Here is a 17,061-nt window from a genome sequence, read left to right on the forward strand (position 1 = left end):
TTCTGCCTTAAAGCCCAGATTCTCCAGTATGAGCCTGGGTCCCCAGGGTCTCGCTCGCCCAGTACTGGGGTTCAGTGCAGTCAGAGCTGGGGTTCAGCGCAGTCTGGAGCTTTTATCTCCTTCCTGCTAGAGAACTCCAGCCAGTCACTCAGCCGCTCATCCTCTCCAGCTCCGTCCTCTTCATACGCGCATGCTGCACGCCCGTGTCTCCATACCTCAGTCTTTTACAGCTCCTCTGATTTTCCTCATGGTTTTCTCTTTCCTTCTAGTTATAGGATTTCCAGACAGCCAGTTTTCCTATGGATCTGGATGATGTCCGTTTTGTCTTTTAGTTGTATTTTTGAAATTGTTGTGCACGGCTGCAGTTTAGGTGTTTACCTATGCCACCATCTTCAATAATAATTTCTTATTTCATAGAGACCTGACCTAAAAAAATCTTCTGAAGTTCTTTTCACATGTATACTCAACTATATTGTTTGAAGGCTTGGGAAATATAGAGTTATCTTCTTCTTGCCAATTTAAATTCTGTACCTCAACACATTGTGTTGATCAAATATCTGGGTTTGAATTCCAAGACTGTCAGTGATATAAAGTTTTCAATTGTATCCTAACAATAGCTAAGCTCACATATGTTCAATTTATACAAAGATAGGTACCCTTATCTATAAGAATAAAAGGTTAATATGCTAATTAGACTGGATGTCCTTGCAGACATCATTCTGGACGTCCTTTTGGATAAATCTGGGGCTGGAGGGAAGTCCAGGTCCCAGGTGCCTGCTGGTGGCCGGAAGGAAGCTAGCCCAGGTCCCAGGTGCCTTCTGGTGGCTGGAGGAAGGAAGCCCGGGTCCCAGGTGATGGAGGGAAGCTGGTGCCAGCGTCCAGGGAAGGAAGGACTACTCTTTCCTGAATTTTGTGCACCAGGCCTCTAGTATCAAATAATATGCCCCACAGACAAATTAATACACAGAAAGACAAGATTATCTCTTGTGAAGAAAATTAAGACAATGGGAAATTAAGGGCTAAAGTATTCTGCAGACCGAGATGACAAGTGCTGAAATGAATGAGGTCAATGAGAGTTGGAACAGAGAACAGTTCATGGAAGGGAGATTAGGAGCCAGGTCCGAATAGATATAGGATTAAACATGAGGGACAGAAACTGAAAAGACAGAATGGACAGCTTGGGTAAAGGCTGATAGATGTTGAAATCAGCCCAGTTATCTCAGAGGATAAAAATCCAATGGTAAGAAAAGAAAAAACTTATATTCACAAAATGATTTGTACAATAGTGCTCATAGTTGATTTACTAAAAGCCAAAAAGTGAAAACAATACAAAGTTCCATCAATTTATGGTTTAATAAGTGGAAGCGCCACACGATGAAGTATTGTTTGGCAATAAAAATAAATAAATAAAATATTGTCATGTGCCATGATGTGGACAATCGTCAATAGATGACATTAAGTGAAAGAAGCCAGGCACAAAGGACTTTAATTTGTGTGGTTGCATGTATATGAAACATGCAGAATAGGCTAATCGATAAAGACAGAAATGAGACTGGTTTTTGCCTGGTGCAGGGCACGATGAGGAGCTGGTAGTGACTGCTAAGTAGTATGGAGTTTGCTTTGGAGTGATAAAAATATTCTGTAATTGACTGCAGTGATAGATGCACAACTCTTTGAATATGTTTAAAATATTGAATTGTATAATTTAAATAGGCAAATTGTACAATGTGTGAATTATATCAGTACAGTTTTTAAAAATATATCTATTAGTGGATCTAGATTTAATTTCCTTAATTGTTGGTGGTGGATGTACATATTACAATGATCTGAACATTTCCATGCTTTCATAATATTTCCAAGTGAGAGAAAATGAAGGATATGCCTATTTCAACTGGTTTGTAAAATGATCTTCCCGTACAAATTATTCTGAAATCTATTGAATATCCATTCACCAAAGTGAAGAAAAGAACTTTCCATTACGCATTATCCTCTGATTTTGTCTGTCTGCCTCATCATGATAATGGAGATGTCACTAAATGTATTATTTAGTAAGAAAAAAAACCCTCCTGACTTTTATGAAGAATGATGCATAATTGTCAACTTTCCTAAGGGTATATATGATAAGAAAAAAACATAAAATACAAATGACAGAATAATAGCTAGTGTTTAAGAAATAAGTTAACTATAAAGATAATATTATAATAAATTAATCACAATGAAAATACAAAAGAAAGTTGTCCATGAAAAGTAGTATCCTAAAACACTCTATATTATTTAACCAGCTATAGATTAACTGATGACAGGTTAAATTTCATACATACTTGACTTATGCTTTGATCTAGTTCTTTCTTTAAGTCATGTGTCTTATCTTGTGAAAGCACAGGATGATGTGATTCAACCTCCAGTGAAGCCTCTATCATAGATATTTTTTGTTGAAGTGGCCTCACAACCGCCAGTTCTTCTTGAAGTTGTCTTACAGTGGCCTAGTGAGACATTTCTGTTACTGACTTATAAATCACATTATTATAAAATTATGTTAATAATGTACTGTATAACTTCACATAAAGAATTGGGCAAAAGGTTTACATTTGTGAGTATGGGAAACACAGAGTTTATTCTTATATTGTTATTAACTAATTATTGTATTATTCTCTCTACAAACAACTATAAACCTACTTTTTGCCCCACCCTGGATGTACTTTGTTAGAGTCATATATTATTATCTACCATGGTAAAAGTGTAATATGCTAATTAGACTGGATGTCCTACAGGATGAAGCCGAGGCTGCCAGGAAAACCCAGGTCCCAGGTGCCTGCCTGCAGCTGGAGGGAGGGAAGCCTGGGTCCCAGGTGCCAGAGGGAAGCTGGTGCTGGCAGCCCAGGGAAGGAAGGCCTATTCTTGCATGAATTTCATTCATTGAGCCTCTAGTTATAACATATAACTGGAAAAATATCACCACCTACATCAATTCACCTTCTTTTCCTCATATGGACATGTTCCTGTTTGCTTAATCAGGTTAAAGTCACAGAAAATGTAACCCTCCTGCCTAATCAGTAGTAGGTTATTTAGACAGCCGACTCAGCCCCATTCTCTGGCCCCACCGCTGCAAGAATGAATCTCAAAGCTATACAATCTACTGATATCTCAAAGAGAAATGGGCATGTAGGTGGATCAAGTGGTAGTAAATTCAATATTATGGAAAATTTTCTCTTTTTATTTATTTTTCACTAGAGTCTTTAATTAACGTCACTAATTCAATCCCCTGCTCAAATCCTCCAATAGGTTCCTAACTTAGAAGAAAAGTAAGTCATTCGAATGGCCTTCCAGGCCCTAGGTAACCAGACCTTCACCTCCCTCCCTGCTACACATAAACCCTGCCACTCCTCACTCGTCTGAAATGGAGATCCAATGCCAAATGAGTAAATCACAGAGAGCTACAATTCTCTCTGTCTTGGACAAACTTATTTCCAAATGATAGTAATTAGGCCTTGAAATGAGAAATATGAGCAAATTATTTGTAAAAATATTCAAAGAAAACTGGAACTTGTAGTGGAAAGATTAAATCAAGTAGAGTTGCTAAAACTCATCACATTTGTCTCAAATGATGATTTAAGTAGATGCCTTTAAAAGGGTTGAGAGATCATATGAATATATTATTTTAGTCTGAAATATTTTGAAATTTAACTCAAATTGGCATGAATAAAAATACCTTATACCAACTGAAATGTATCAGATTCTATTGAGGACAGGTACTATGAGATACAGCATCTAAACTTCAGTTCATCTGGGAAATCTGAACTTAACTGAATCTAAATTTCAAAATACTCAGTTTAGGTAGAGCATTTCCATTTCCTTGCTTTCTAACGGTATTAAAATGTGGGGACAGAAACATTAAAATTATTATGATGTCAGTATAAAACTAACTCATTAATATCAATCTATATCTGTTAACATTCTATAACTTAACCTCTTAAAGATTCATGGGCAATTCACTGTCTTTACTCAAAACAAAACACCTCTCAGGCACAGCCTCCCCGCTGCCTGGGCTGCCTGCTCCCTGCAGTGGCCAGAGCCGAATGCTGAGGAGCTTCTGGGCTGTGGTCAGGGCTGGCCAGGGGACTCAGGCGCCAGGTGAACACAGCAGCATGAGGAGGAGGGTGAGCTGATGGCAGCAGCATGCATCACTTATCTATGAGCCTCCCCCTCCCACGTCCCTAACTGCCTCACCAGACCTCGCTGTTGGAGGTCTGCGAGGCACATTGGAAATTCCTACTTTACAAATCACCCCAAGGAGCCCTGTACCCAGATCAAAGGCTCACCGGGTGTTAGCAGGAAGCAGGCACTGTAGCAGCCTGAGGTCTGGGGTTCCGGGAGGATGGTTGCATTTGGCCCACAGCTCATGGTTTGCCTACCCTGAGCAACTGTCGGTGTTCAGGTGTGACATGACCAGAAACTGGGACAAGATGCTGGTGATGGAAATAGAGAGGAAGGAACTTGATGACAGAGACCTTTGGAGAACACTGATCAGATAGAGAGATAAAGGAGCCTCTGGGACATGCTTGTGCTTGTCAAAGGCTGAGAGATGCAGTGTGGTGGGAAGGACACTCAGGTGCTGATTACTTTATGCTTAGTCATGAAGACAGTAAGTAGAGCTGAGCATTCAGGAAGTCTGGCATAGATCTAGGTAGGGGTCATTAGTGATGAGGTGGGGTGGATGATGGGAAGCCAAGGACCAAAACCAGCTTTAGGAAGGGGAATCTATAGGGAGCCAAGGAGGAGTCAAGTCCAGAGGAAGAAGCTTAAAGGGAGGGAAGCAATAGCAATGTAAAAAAGAATAGAAATAGAATTAAGGAAGAGCACCCATCCCTGGCCATTGGCTCAGTGTTAGTGTCTGCCCACACACCAAAGGGTCACGAGTTTGATTCCCAGTCAAGGGCATGTACATGGATTGCCGGTTCAATTCCTGGCCCCAGTTGCTGCACATGTGGGAAGCAACCAATCAATGTGTCTCTCTCACATCAATGTTTCTCTCTCTCTCTCTCTCTCTCTCTCTCTCTCTCTCTCTCTCTTTCTTTCTCTGCCCCCCCCCCCCCATTCTCCCTGCCTTCTACTCTCTCTAAAAAGCAATGGGAAAAAATATCCTCTGATGAAGATTAACAAACAAAAAAGAAAAAGAAAGAAAGAGGACCCAAACGGAGCCAGAATACATCCAGGGAGTGAGAGCTCCCAGCTGTTCTCAGTACCAGCTCAGTGCCCTCTGGGGCCTGGAGGTACTGGTTGGGCTCTGTTTTTCCAGAGCAGTAGCCAGAACTAAGGAACACCCTGGGAATACTGCCACACAGGGTGCTAAAGCAAATCAGACTGTTGACGGATTTCAAATTAACTTCCCAGGGCCCAAGAGTTTTTGTGGAAGGAATACCTCAAGGAGAATTTATCAGAGACCGTTTCTTATATTTCAGCTTATATTAAGAATGAAAAACCCACACCCTTTTCAAAGATAATGTGTTCTATGGCAGATGGTCGTATTTTCTGTAGCTTTCAAAATTTCCATCTGTAGGAAAATCTTTTTACAGGCAAGTCTAGATTGCCTCTGGAATAGCAGATTCTTAGCAGTGAAGTCACTACAGGGTTATACTTTGTTCCCACACATATGCATTGCACACCTTTCGAGTAGTAGACACTGGGGATATGGTAGCAGTGAACCATGAGGGACAGAGCCTGCTCCCTCAGAACTTGTGGTTACATTATCAGAAAATTTGCAGCCATTATTGAAAATGAATTCTAAACTTATAATTAAATAAATTATATTAAAAATAAGGGTAATTCCCTGACCGGTTTGGCTCAGTGGATAGAGCATCGGCATGCGGACTGAAGGGTCCCAGGTTCGAATCCGGTCAAGGACTTGTACCTTGGTTATGGGCACATCCCCAGTGGGATGTGTGCAGGAGGCAGCTGATGGATGTTTCTCTCCCATCGAAGTTTCTAACTCTATCCATCTCCCTTCTTTTCAGTAAAAAATCAATAAAATATATTTTTGAAATATAAGAGTAATAAGTACTCAGGGGAAGAAAAAACCTCTTAGGTCCAATGTTCATTTGTTGGATACAATGTCTGATTTTAAGGTGATAGAGCAAACATATTTATAATCTATATGTTTTTAATATTCAACTAGATTCAACATTTAGCCATCATCAAGTGTTACTTTGAAATTTCTCTTAGGAAACCTCAAAAATATTTATTTGTCTGGATACTTACATCTCTTTCTATATTATCATTTTCATACCGATGCATTTTTTTTTCTTGAAAATGATGCCATTCGTTGATTAACTCATTAATATTTTCCTTCAGGTTAAGAATTTGATTTACACTTTCATCTTTAAATATATTTATTTTATCCTGAATCTGATCTTGGATGTGAATTGCTGTCTTTTCTTCCCTGTCAGCTTTGCTGTGAGCCTGGTCCAGTTGCTGGTGAAGCAGCATATTTTCACTGTGGAGGTGAGATAGCCTCTCCTGTAAGGACTCCTGCTTTCCAACGTCTTTATCCACTTTGCCTTGTTCCTCTTGATACATGTGTTCAGTTTTCTCCTTTTGACACTGTTTTTGACTGAGATCTCTTTCTAAAGCCAATATCCTTTCTTTGACAACATTTCTTGTGCGATGAAGCTCACTTTCTAAGCTATTGATTTTACTTTCTGCTTTAGAAAGTCGTTGAGAAAGAATCTCATTGTTTTGTTTTAGGTTGGACATATCAAAATTCATTTTGTTCCATAAACAAAACCATTCATCTCTTGTTCTCTGGAAAGCAAGTCGTAGGTCTCTTTTTGATGTCTGACAATGTTCATGATCCTGTACAGCAGTAGCCAGTCTAGACCGGTATGATTCAACTTCTGCTTCCAGTCTTCCTCTGTTTTGTTGTTCATCCTCCAGTTTACAGTTTAGCATTATAAGTTCAGCTCTCAGAACTTCAAGCTGTGCATTGTGTTGAAATACTGCTTCTCTTATTGTCTTTTCAAGACAGTCATTCTTTTCTTTGAAAATTGCAATGTCCTCAAAATACTTTTTTCCCATTTCCTGGGTCTGAATTTTTATTGTATCTATATCCAGTTTTATCTTGGCAATTTCATCCCACAACATGCGGTTTTCATGCAATAGACTTTTTTCTTTGTCAGAACTCTCAGAAACCTAAGTAACACAAAGGAGACTTTTAGCTAAAACATTGAAATGACATGTCACAATAGCCTCTGCAAATAAAGAAGAACCTATTTTTATAATAAAAAGTTGCAATAAGTGGATATCCCACTGGAAAAAATAGAGTTGGATCCAAACCTCTAACTTTATACAAGCATAAATTCTCCAAAGTTTGAAAATCCTATATAATAAAGAGGTGATATGCAAATTGACCATCACTCCAATACACAAGATGGCCACCCCCATGTGGACACAAAATGGCCACCAGAAGATGGCCAGCAGGAGAGGGCAGTTGGGAAGAACCAGGTCTGAAAGGGAGGGAAGTTGGGGATACCAGGACAGCAGTGGCTGGCAGTTAGGGGTGACCAGCCCTGCAGGGAAGGGCAGTTAGGGGTTACCGGGCCAGCAGTGGAGGGAAGTTGCGGGTGTCCGGGCCTGCAGGGGAGGGCAGTTATGGGCAACCAGGCTGACAGGGGAGGGCAGTTAGGGGTGACCAGGCCTGCAGGGGAGGGCAATTAGGGACAATCAGGTCCACAGGGGAGTAGTTAGGCACCAATCAGTATGGCAGGGGAGTGGTTTCGGGCTGATCAGGCTGACAAGCAGAAGCAGTTAGGGGCAATCTAGCAGGTAGGCAGGCGAGCGGTTGGGAACTAGCAGTCCTGTATTGTGAGAGGGATGTCCAACTGCCCGATTAGGCCAGATCCCACTGGGCAGTCAAACATCCCTCAAGGGGTCCAGATTGGAAAGGATGCAGGCTGGGCTGAGAAACACACACTCCCCCATGCACTAATTTTATGCACCAGGCCTCTAGTTTAATATAATATGATGAATTTTTGAAGTGAAAAAAATCACAAGAGAATTTTAAGTCTTAGAATTAGAAATGGTTTTTCTAAACCATCACAAGCCCAGAATGTATTTAAGTAAAAGATTAACCTTTTGCACTCAGATGTCGAGTGTGACTCGACATGGTTAGCATTAGAATAAAGGAATCGAGAAAAAAGCAAGCGCGTGCAAAGGGTTAATAACTCTAATTAAACATGAACAACAGAAAATATTAAAAGCCTCCCCCTTTGAATTAGGCTATTGTGAATGTCACTACTTGACTGTGAGAGACAAATGGATTTGAATTAACAATATCATCCTATGTAATAAAGAGGTAATATGCAAATTGACCCTCATGTTATAACAGCATCACAAGATGACTGCCCTGCCCAGGCCCTCCCCCAGCACCACCCATGATCAGCTTTTCCCACCCCAATTGAGGGTGGGGCAGCTAGCCAACCCCCTCATTCCACCATGGCCCCGTACCCAGGCCAGCCACACCCCCACACATTCCTGAGGCTGGGGGTACCACAGGCAGGCTGCAGGCAGGGTGTTAGTCAGGGGCAAAGGTCCTGGCTGTCCCTGGCCTAGGGAGTACAGAAAACCTCAGCAGTGACCAAAGACCAAGACTGAGTGGAAAGGTCCCTGCCAGCGCTTTTGGCTCAAAGTGTCAGGAAGAGGCAGAGCATCTTGAACCTGCAACCCTGGTGTCTGCACACTAAGCCTTGGGGCACACCAAGCTGGTGGCGCCTGTGGGTGCAAGGGGGAGAGCAGGGAGCTGGGTGAGGAGCTGGGAGGGGCCTAGAATCTTCAGGAGCAGCCCACCTGCCAAGGTTGCTATGACCTGCATGCTCAGGCTTGGTCAAAGCTCCTGGTCAGCTCTGCCGCTTGCCTTCCAGGTGCGACTAGCTCTGAGTGGCTGGTGTTGTCCTCAGAGAAGCAGCTGTCACTGGGCTCAGTTAAATAAGAGAAATCAAAGAGCCGAGAGTAAATAGCCTCCCAGCACCTTCCTATGGCCACGGGCAAGGAGGGCCGGGGATGGGGGTAATGGAAATAGGCTGCTGCTTTGCATTTTATAATGAAAAGACTCTTGCAATGTAGAGAGGAGAGCTGATTGGTTTCCAGCAACATCTTGCGTGTTCCCTGCCACAGCCCTGGAGCCTGACAGCACCTAGCAAAGGAGTGTCGACACAGCCATGCTGGCCTGGCTCCTGGAATGTTAAGAGCAAGTTTAAGTTGCGCTGATTTAAAAAAAAAAGTAAAGATTGAAAAACACCTTTTTGTACACAAATGGCACTATAAAATGCAGATTACAGCATCTGATTATGTCTTCTGTGTTGATTTTTAGGCAGAATGCAAATGGGTTCATGAGTAAAGCAGAAAAACACAAAGGGAAAGGGAGAGGATTCTGCCATCTACAGCACTGAACGTTGGTTTTTTTGTTTTTTTTTTTATCCTTCTGTTCTTCAAGTCAATATATGCCATTTAAACCACTTTATGGCATTAGGTAATGAGCTAATGCTTCCTCTATTAAGAGCAAGCAGCAGTGTCTTTCATATAAGTCACAAACATTTAATCCATTTAAATGGAGCATACTGAGTGGAGAGAATGGTATGTGTCATTATATACGAACTAGGATTATGATGCTATCTGGCTGAAGATTGTATTTATAATGCAATTTAGAAAACGTAGACAAATGAGGCATTGAAAATTAATGTGCATGCTTAAATGCATGACTGTATTTTCATCTGTAACAACCAAACGACTGGGCACCAGGAGCTGCATTGATGGGTCCTTCGACTAGGTGGGTCTGAGGTCTCATGGTGTGATAGTTCTGGGTGAGGCTGTGTGGTGTGGGACAGGACCAGGGGACCTGAGGCTGCACCCCTCAGCCTGGTGCCAGGACGTGAGGTTGTGTCCCCTGCCCTGGCAGGGTTTGCCTGGGGTGGGACCAGCTGGGTGTTGGTGTCACCCAATGGGGGTGGGGCCGACCAGACACTTCTATTATAGAGAAAGGGCAAATAGCAATCCTATCTAATAAAGAGAGATATGCTAATCGATATTCACACCCTCACAAAAGATGGCAGCACCCACAGCCAATTAGGAGGGAATATGCTAATTGACTGACCCCCTCAAAGATTACAGTGCACACAGCCACAAGATGGCAGTGACCAGTCCCCTCATCCCCCAGGAGTGTCCAGCCACTCTGCACGCCTGCCTCCAGAGTCCCCCAGTCCCCTCAGCCCCCCAGTTACCCAGGGCAAGCCTGAGACACAGGCAATCCTTAGATGGTAGCTGCCCAGCTGCTCAGGGCCAGCCTGATGCACAAGCAAGCCTCAGATGGTGGCTTCCCAGCCACCCAGGGCTGGTCTGAGGGATGACCAAATGACTGAACAATCAGGCTGCATGGGGCTACCAGGCTTACAGGGGGGTGAGTGAGGGATAACCAAATGACTGAACAAGCATGCTGCATGGGGTGACCAGGTCATTGTTAAGGCAATTTAAATGATATGGTAACAGGCCAGTGGGGGGTGCAGTTGGGGGCAACCAGGCCAGCAGGTGGAGGCAGTTAGAGGGATTACACTGGCAGGGGGGGCAGTGAGTGGTGACTAGGCTGGTGGGGGGCGGTTGGGGGCAAACAGGCCAGCAGGGGGGTAGTTAGGGGTGACCATGCTGGCAGAGGGGGATAGTTGGGGCTGACCAGGCTGGCACGGGGGCAGCCAAGGGTGACAAGGCCAGCAGGGTGGGGGTGGGGCAGTAAAGAGTGACCAGGCCAGCAATAAGGGGGAAGTTGGGAGTGAGCTGGCCGGCAGTGGGGGGCAGTTAACAGTTACCAGGCTGGCAAGGGGGGGCAGTTAGCGGCGACCAGGCAGGTAGGCAGGGGAGCGATTAGGAGCCAGCGGTCCAGGATTGTGAGAGGATGTCTGACTGCTGGTCTAGACTAGCAGTCAGTCACCCCCCAAGGGGTCCCGGATTGGAGAGAGTGCAGGCTGCACGAGGGGACCCCCTTCTCCATGCATGAATTTCGTGCACTGGGTCTGTAGTATTAAAATATTTCCTCTAATTAATTCCATTTTAATGTGTATGAATTTCATGCACCGGGCCACTAGTTTTATCCAAAGGACCTAAAATGTCACCCCTAACACACACACACACACACACACACACACACACACACACACACACACACACACACACATACACACTTTTTAAATCCTCCATAGTTTCCATATGTATAGTATTGGTTTCTTAAATATGTACACAACTACACATACTCACACACAATTGAAAATGTTTAAATAAACTACCTCAGAATGCATTTTCTTGTGACTTATTTTTATCTTCTTTGGTTTGCAAAGGTGTTTGGTCAGAATTACATCTTGTATTATTGTGGTGTTCTGTTCTTGAGAACATTGGCTCTGAGTGTAATCTTGCTCTTCTACAACCTAGGGAAACATTTCATTTGGATTTTGATCTCATACCATTAAAAAATAAAACCAAAGCTTAAGAGCAGTGCCTTAAAAAACTATAAAAAGGAAGTGGCTTGTTTAAGCACAAGAATCTTTTCTCTCCCTGAAAAAGTCAAATTTTAAGTGATAGCTACATTTTCCATAGAGCAAAAATACAGTATTCTGAAATAAAATTTCTTTATGAACATTTGAGTGGTTACATCACAGTGTTAAGGCAATTTAAACTATATAGTAACATTTTTTAAGATACAAAGTTAACATTTATGTCAATGTTTAAGTTCAATTTACTTTCTATTTCTTCATTTAGAAAGCATATACAGAGTATTTGTTAGATGCCAAGGATAGTAATAAATTAATAATTTTAGTCATAAATGTCATAATTCACATTTTGAATGAGATAACATCTTTTGATTTGTTTTAAACATAATATACACCCTTTTTAAAATCAAAGGGATATAAATATTGTTAAAATACTGTAAGAAATAAGAAATTTTTACCAAAGATAAATTTACCTCTTTCTGTCTCACAGTCTCAGATACAATATCTCGTGTTCTAATGGTGGTTTCAAGATATGGGTTCACTTCAACTTCTTTAATAGAGTGCTCTTCTTTTTTTCTTAACTGCACCCTATTTTTTTCATATAACACATCAACTTTTTGTCTCTTTTCTTTTTCTTCTTCTAAGGTAAATCTGCAGTTAAATATAACCAAAGCTGTGATGGACATAAGATAGCCTGTTATATTTATATGATGTCTTATGTAAACTATATGGTAACCACAAAGCCAAACCTCGAGCAGATTCACAAAAGATAAAGAGCAGGAATCAAAGCACACTATGGGAAATCTTCAATTCACAAAGGAAGGCAGCCAGAGAGGAAGAATGGAATAATGGAACTACAAACAGCCGGAAATCAAGATAGCATTAGTGAGTTGTTACCTGTCAATAATCTATACTAATAAAAGGGTAATATGCTAATTAGACAAGACATCTTCCGGACAGCCTTTTGGAGGTCCTTCCAGACAAAACCATGGTGGCAGGGGCTGAGGCAAAGGCAGTTAGGGGGGACCAGACAATTTAAGGCTCAATGTGAAGAGATGGAAAAGGTATTCTTTGCAAGTGGAATGCAAAAGCGAACTGCTGTAACAATAACATATCAGAAAAAACAAAATTTAAGCCAAAAACTGTAACAAGAAACAAGGAAGGTCTTTATAAGGGGATCAATTCATAAAGAACATATAACTATTGTAAATAGGTATGTACCCAACATTGGTTCCCCTAAAAATATTAAACAAATACTAACAGAACTATAGATAAAGTAGACACCAAAAGGGTCACAGATTCGATTCCTGATCAAGGCCACATACCTGGGTTGCAGGTTCAATCTCCAGCCCTGGTCCACTTGATGTGTTTCTCTCACATGGAGGTTTCTGTCTCTCCCTCCCTCACTTCCACTCTCTCTAAAAAATCAATGGAAAAAATAACCTTGAGTGAGGGTTAACAACAACAAAACAAAGACCAAAAAAATTGTGATAATACGTGGTATAAGGGCAAACACCAATCACAGAAAACGTGAAATGGATGAAATTGGCACCAGAAAGCAAATGAACTGGTCTGGTGACACTTCAGTTGAGCAAGCATTGTTGAAATGTGCACACAACAGCGTTCTTGTGGGCCCAGTGCCGGCAGCTGAATTGAAATCCGTGGCAGTTAAGTTTGCAAATCATATGAACACATCATTCAAAGCAAGTGATGGGGTGGCTTGGGCGCTTTCACAAAAGACATGAAATTATGAGAAAATAAATTTATGCTGAAAATTTAAGTGTTCCAACAGAAGAGACTAAACCATTTAGGCAAAAATTAATAGAAGACATAAATAACGCAATGCTACTACAGCCTCAGATTTACAATGCTGACTAAAGTGGTTTGTTCCGGCTTCTGTGCCTGAAAACACACAAGCCTGCAAATATGAAAAACTGACACCTGGAAGAAAAGTCAGCAAGGAAAGGATCTTGGCACTGCTATGTGCCAACACCAATGGATCACGTACTGGTAAACTGACACCTGTGATTGTTGGCAAAACTCACAAACCTAGAGTTTAAAAAATATAATGAATCATCTGCCTGTTTTGTATGGCAACTCCAAAAAGGCATGGCTCAACATGGACTTTTTCCAAGACAGGTTTTTGATAGAATTTGTACCTGCAGTCAGGAAATTTCAAGGGGAAGAGATTGAAATAACACCAGAAGATGCAAAATGTTTATTGCATTTAGACAATGCTCTTGCTCATCCATCCAAAAATATTTTACGTTCAGAGCATAACAAATTTAGACGTATGTTTTTGTCAAAAAAATATATCACGTATCCAACCCATGGACCTGTAGGATAATTCTGGCAACCAAATGAATATACCGCAAAAAATTTTTAGAGGTAGTAGCGGTTGTATTGCAGAATGAAGGTAATGATGAACATACAATTGGTGGAGAGGTAGCAGAGGAAGATGTTTTACAGTAGTTAGAAGAAGATGAAGGTGACCCTGGGTACCAAACTATGAGTGAAAGTGAAGCAGATGAGGTGATGACCTTGGAAGGACAGCATAACTTACAAAACTTAACGTTTTAAAGAGTTACCATTTAAAATCAGCAATTTTTAAATTTTGCTGCAGCATGAAAGGAAGTGAAAGTGCAAATATTGGAAACTTGTTGGAAGAATTTGCTTGATGATGAAGGGAGACTTGCATTTAGGAGGGCTGAAGGTTACTGATTACTGTGGAACAACACAGACTATTGGTGGAGAAGTAGCAGAGGAAGATGTTTTACAGTAGTTAGAAGAAGATGAAGGTGACCCTGGGTACCAAACTATGAGTGAAAGTGAAGCAGATGAGGTGATGACCTTGGAAGATGAGGATGGGAGTGAAGCTAAGGAGGAAGAAGAAACAACGCACCCCAAATATAAAGTTATCAGTGCTTGGGTACCATCTCCACGATCTAATAACATCTATTGACAATTCATCGGATAATGAAATCCAGCTCTATTACAGCCATTTTTGAAATTTTTAGGGAGTTAATTATAAAAAATAGCAGACTTCAAAAATTCAAATGAAACTCGACAGGTTTTTCAAGGCAGGATTACCTACAGGATCGAACATCGAACATTAATGTCACACCACAACAGGGAGTCTGGATATATCATCATCCAAAGATGATTATGTAGGAAAAGGTTTTTCTTTTCTTATAAAATTTAAATTTTTTTTTTTTTTTAAGAATATTGTTTATTTTTTAGTTTAATATAATTAAAGTGTATTTTTGGAAAAATGTTTATTTCAATTTAGATTTCATGCTTAATATAGTCTCAAAACTTCGGTTTTGAGCAATAATATCTATAAAAATTTGTTTATGAAATTAAACTTTTCATACACACTTAATTTTAATTACACAAACGTGTCTATGTAAGTAAAAGCAGGTAAAATAATCTGTCAATTTTTTCACATACACATTCGGAAAACCGACTTTATTATATACTAGAGGCCTGGTGTATGAAATTCATGCACGGGGGTGGGGGGGTGTCCCTCAGCCCAGCCTGCACCCTCTCCAATCTGGGAACCCTCGAGGGATGTCCGACTGCCTGTTTAGGCCTGATCCCACTGGGATCGGGCCTAAACGGGCAGTTGGACATCCCTCTCCCAATCTAGGACTTCTGGCTCCCAACTGCTTGCCTGACTGCCTTCCTGATTGCCCCTAACTGCTTCTGCCTGCCAACCCGATCACCCCCTAACCACTCCCCTGCCAGCCTGATTGATGTTTAACTGCTCCCCTGCCAGTCTGTTTGCCCCCAACTTCTCTATTCTGCTGGCCTGGTCACCCCTCACTGCCCTCCCCTGAAGGCTTGATCACCCCCAACTGCCCTCCCTTGCAGGCCTGGTTCCTCCCAAATGCCCTCCCCTGCTGGATATCTTGTGGTGGCCATCTTGTGTCCACATAGGGGCAGGATTTTTAACCACATAGGGGCAGCCATCTTGTGTGTTGGACTGATGGTCAATCTGCATATAACTCTTTTATAAGATAGGATAGAGGCCTGGTACACGGGTAGGGGCTGGCTGGTTTGCTCTGAAGGGTTTCCCAGATCAGGGTGGGGGGTCCCTTGGGGCATGAGGAGGTCTTGTAGAGGGGCCTGTGGTGGTTTTCAGGCTGGCTATGCCCTCTGGTGACGCAAGCACGGCCCTGGTATCTGGGATTTATTTGTCTTCTATAATTGAAACTTTGTAGCCTTAAGCAGAGGCCAAAGCAGGCCAGTGCTGTGGGAGCTTGGTGTCTGGCATTGCCGGACACAACCCTAGCCTCCTGCTCTCTCCAGCTCTGTAGCTGCCACCATTTTTGTTGGGATTTATTTATCTTCTATAATTGACCCTTTATAGCCTTAAGTGGAGGCCTGGGCTGGCCAGGGTGTGAGGAAAGCTTGGCTTCCTCCATCGCTGGGGAAACCCAAGCCTCCCTCCTGCTCGCTCAGTGGCCACAGCCATCTTGGTTGGGTGAATTTGCATACTCACTCCTGATTGGCTGGTGGGCATGGTTTGTGGCCGTGGCTTGTGGATGTAGCAGAGTGATGGTTAATTTGCATATTACTCTTTTATTAGATAGGATAAGAGACTTTTCGTTCTAAGGGACACCCCCTTGCCTGAATTCATCCCTTATACTTAGGTTTCACTGTATTTTAAAGATAACCTGACGAGATTTGCTGACAGATTAAATGTGAGGTTTAAGACAAAGAGAAAGACAGGAGCTGAGGATGACACCACATTTTCAGCAGAGAAATTGGAAGAACTGTCATTTACTCAAACAAGAAAGACCACATGAAGGGCAGGTGTGAGAAAGACTATCAATAGTTCAATTTTGGAGATCTTACGTCTGGAACACCCAATAGCTATAAAATATATATATATATCAAGTAGGTAATTTTATATGTAGGTCTGGCATTAAGGAGAGAGATCTGGTCTGGAGATATAAATTTGAAGATCCTTAGTATATACAAGGTAGTAAAAGTCGTGAGAAAAAAGATCAAGAACTTAATCCTGGGACACTTGAATGTGTAAAAGGAGGGAGATGAGGAGAAGCCAAACAGACCAAGGACAGACTGGGAAAGGCAAGGAGGAAACCAGGTGATTGTGTTCCCCCTACCCCTGAAAACTCCAAGACCTAAGAGCCAAATGAAAAAAGAGAGAGTTTCCCATTGGGTCTAATGTGATAGGTTATGAGAAACCAGGTCTAAAACATTATGTCTAAATTTACTAGAGGAAAACAAGTACTAACCTTGAGAAAAAACAATTTTGGAGAAGAGGTGGGACTGAAAATTACCAGAGTGAGCTCAAGAGTGCATGGGAGGGAAATTATAATCAGTGAGTACAGACGGTTCTTTTCAGGACTTTGTAGCTAAATGGCACGACCTTGGATGATCTCATCTGCTTCATGTTTAGCTGCAGCTTTCAATCCTTCCATAATGATTATGAAGTCTTTTTTTAATACTTGAAAGTTTTTAATCACATACCTGTGGCACTATATGGTTTAACACATGCCAGACTAGTTGT

At 41.9% G+C, this 17,061-nt stretch overlaps 1 protein-coding gene across 1 annotated transcript in view; it reads right to left on the reverse strand.

Annotated features, from left to right (window-relative positions):
* Positions 1-2,282: 2,282 nt before the first annotated feature.
* LOC114229535 (ankyrin repeat domain-containing protein 26-like) overlaps positions 2,283-17,061 on the reverse strand; it is a 69,152-nt gene continuing 54,373 nt past the window's right edge. Inside the window, exons 11-14 of the mRNA XM_054724683.1 lie at positions 12,848-12,940; positions 11,996-12,173; positions 11,322-11,459; positions 2,283-2,483 (exon numbers count right to left, since the gene is read on the reverse strand). Of these exons, the coding sequence (XP_054580658.1) occupies positions 2,283-2,483; positions 11,322-11,459; positions 11,996-12,173; positions 12,848-12,940 (610 nt within the window). The remainder of the gene's footprint in view (positions 2,484-11,321; positions 11,460-11,995; positions 12,174-12,847; positions 12,941-17,061) is intronic.

The sequence above is a fragment of the Eptesicus fuscus genome, chromosome 2 (genome assembly GCF_027574615.1).
Source record: "Eptesicus fuscus isolate TK198812 chromosome 2, DD_ASM_mEF_20220401, whole genome shotgun sequence".
Classification (NCBI taxonomy): domain Eukaryota; kingdom Metazoa; phylum Chordata; class Mammalia; order Chiroptera; family Vespertilionidae; genus Eptesicus; species Eptesicus fuscus.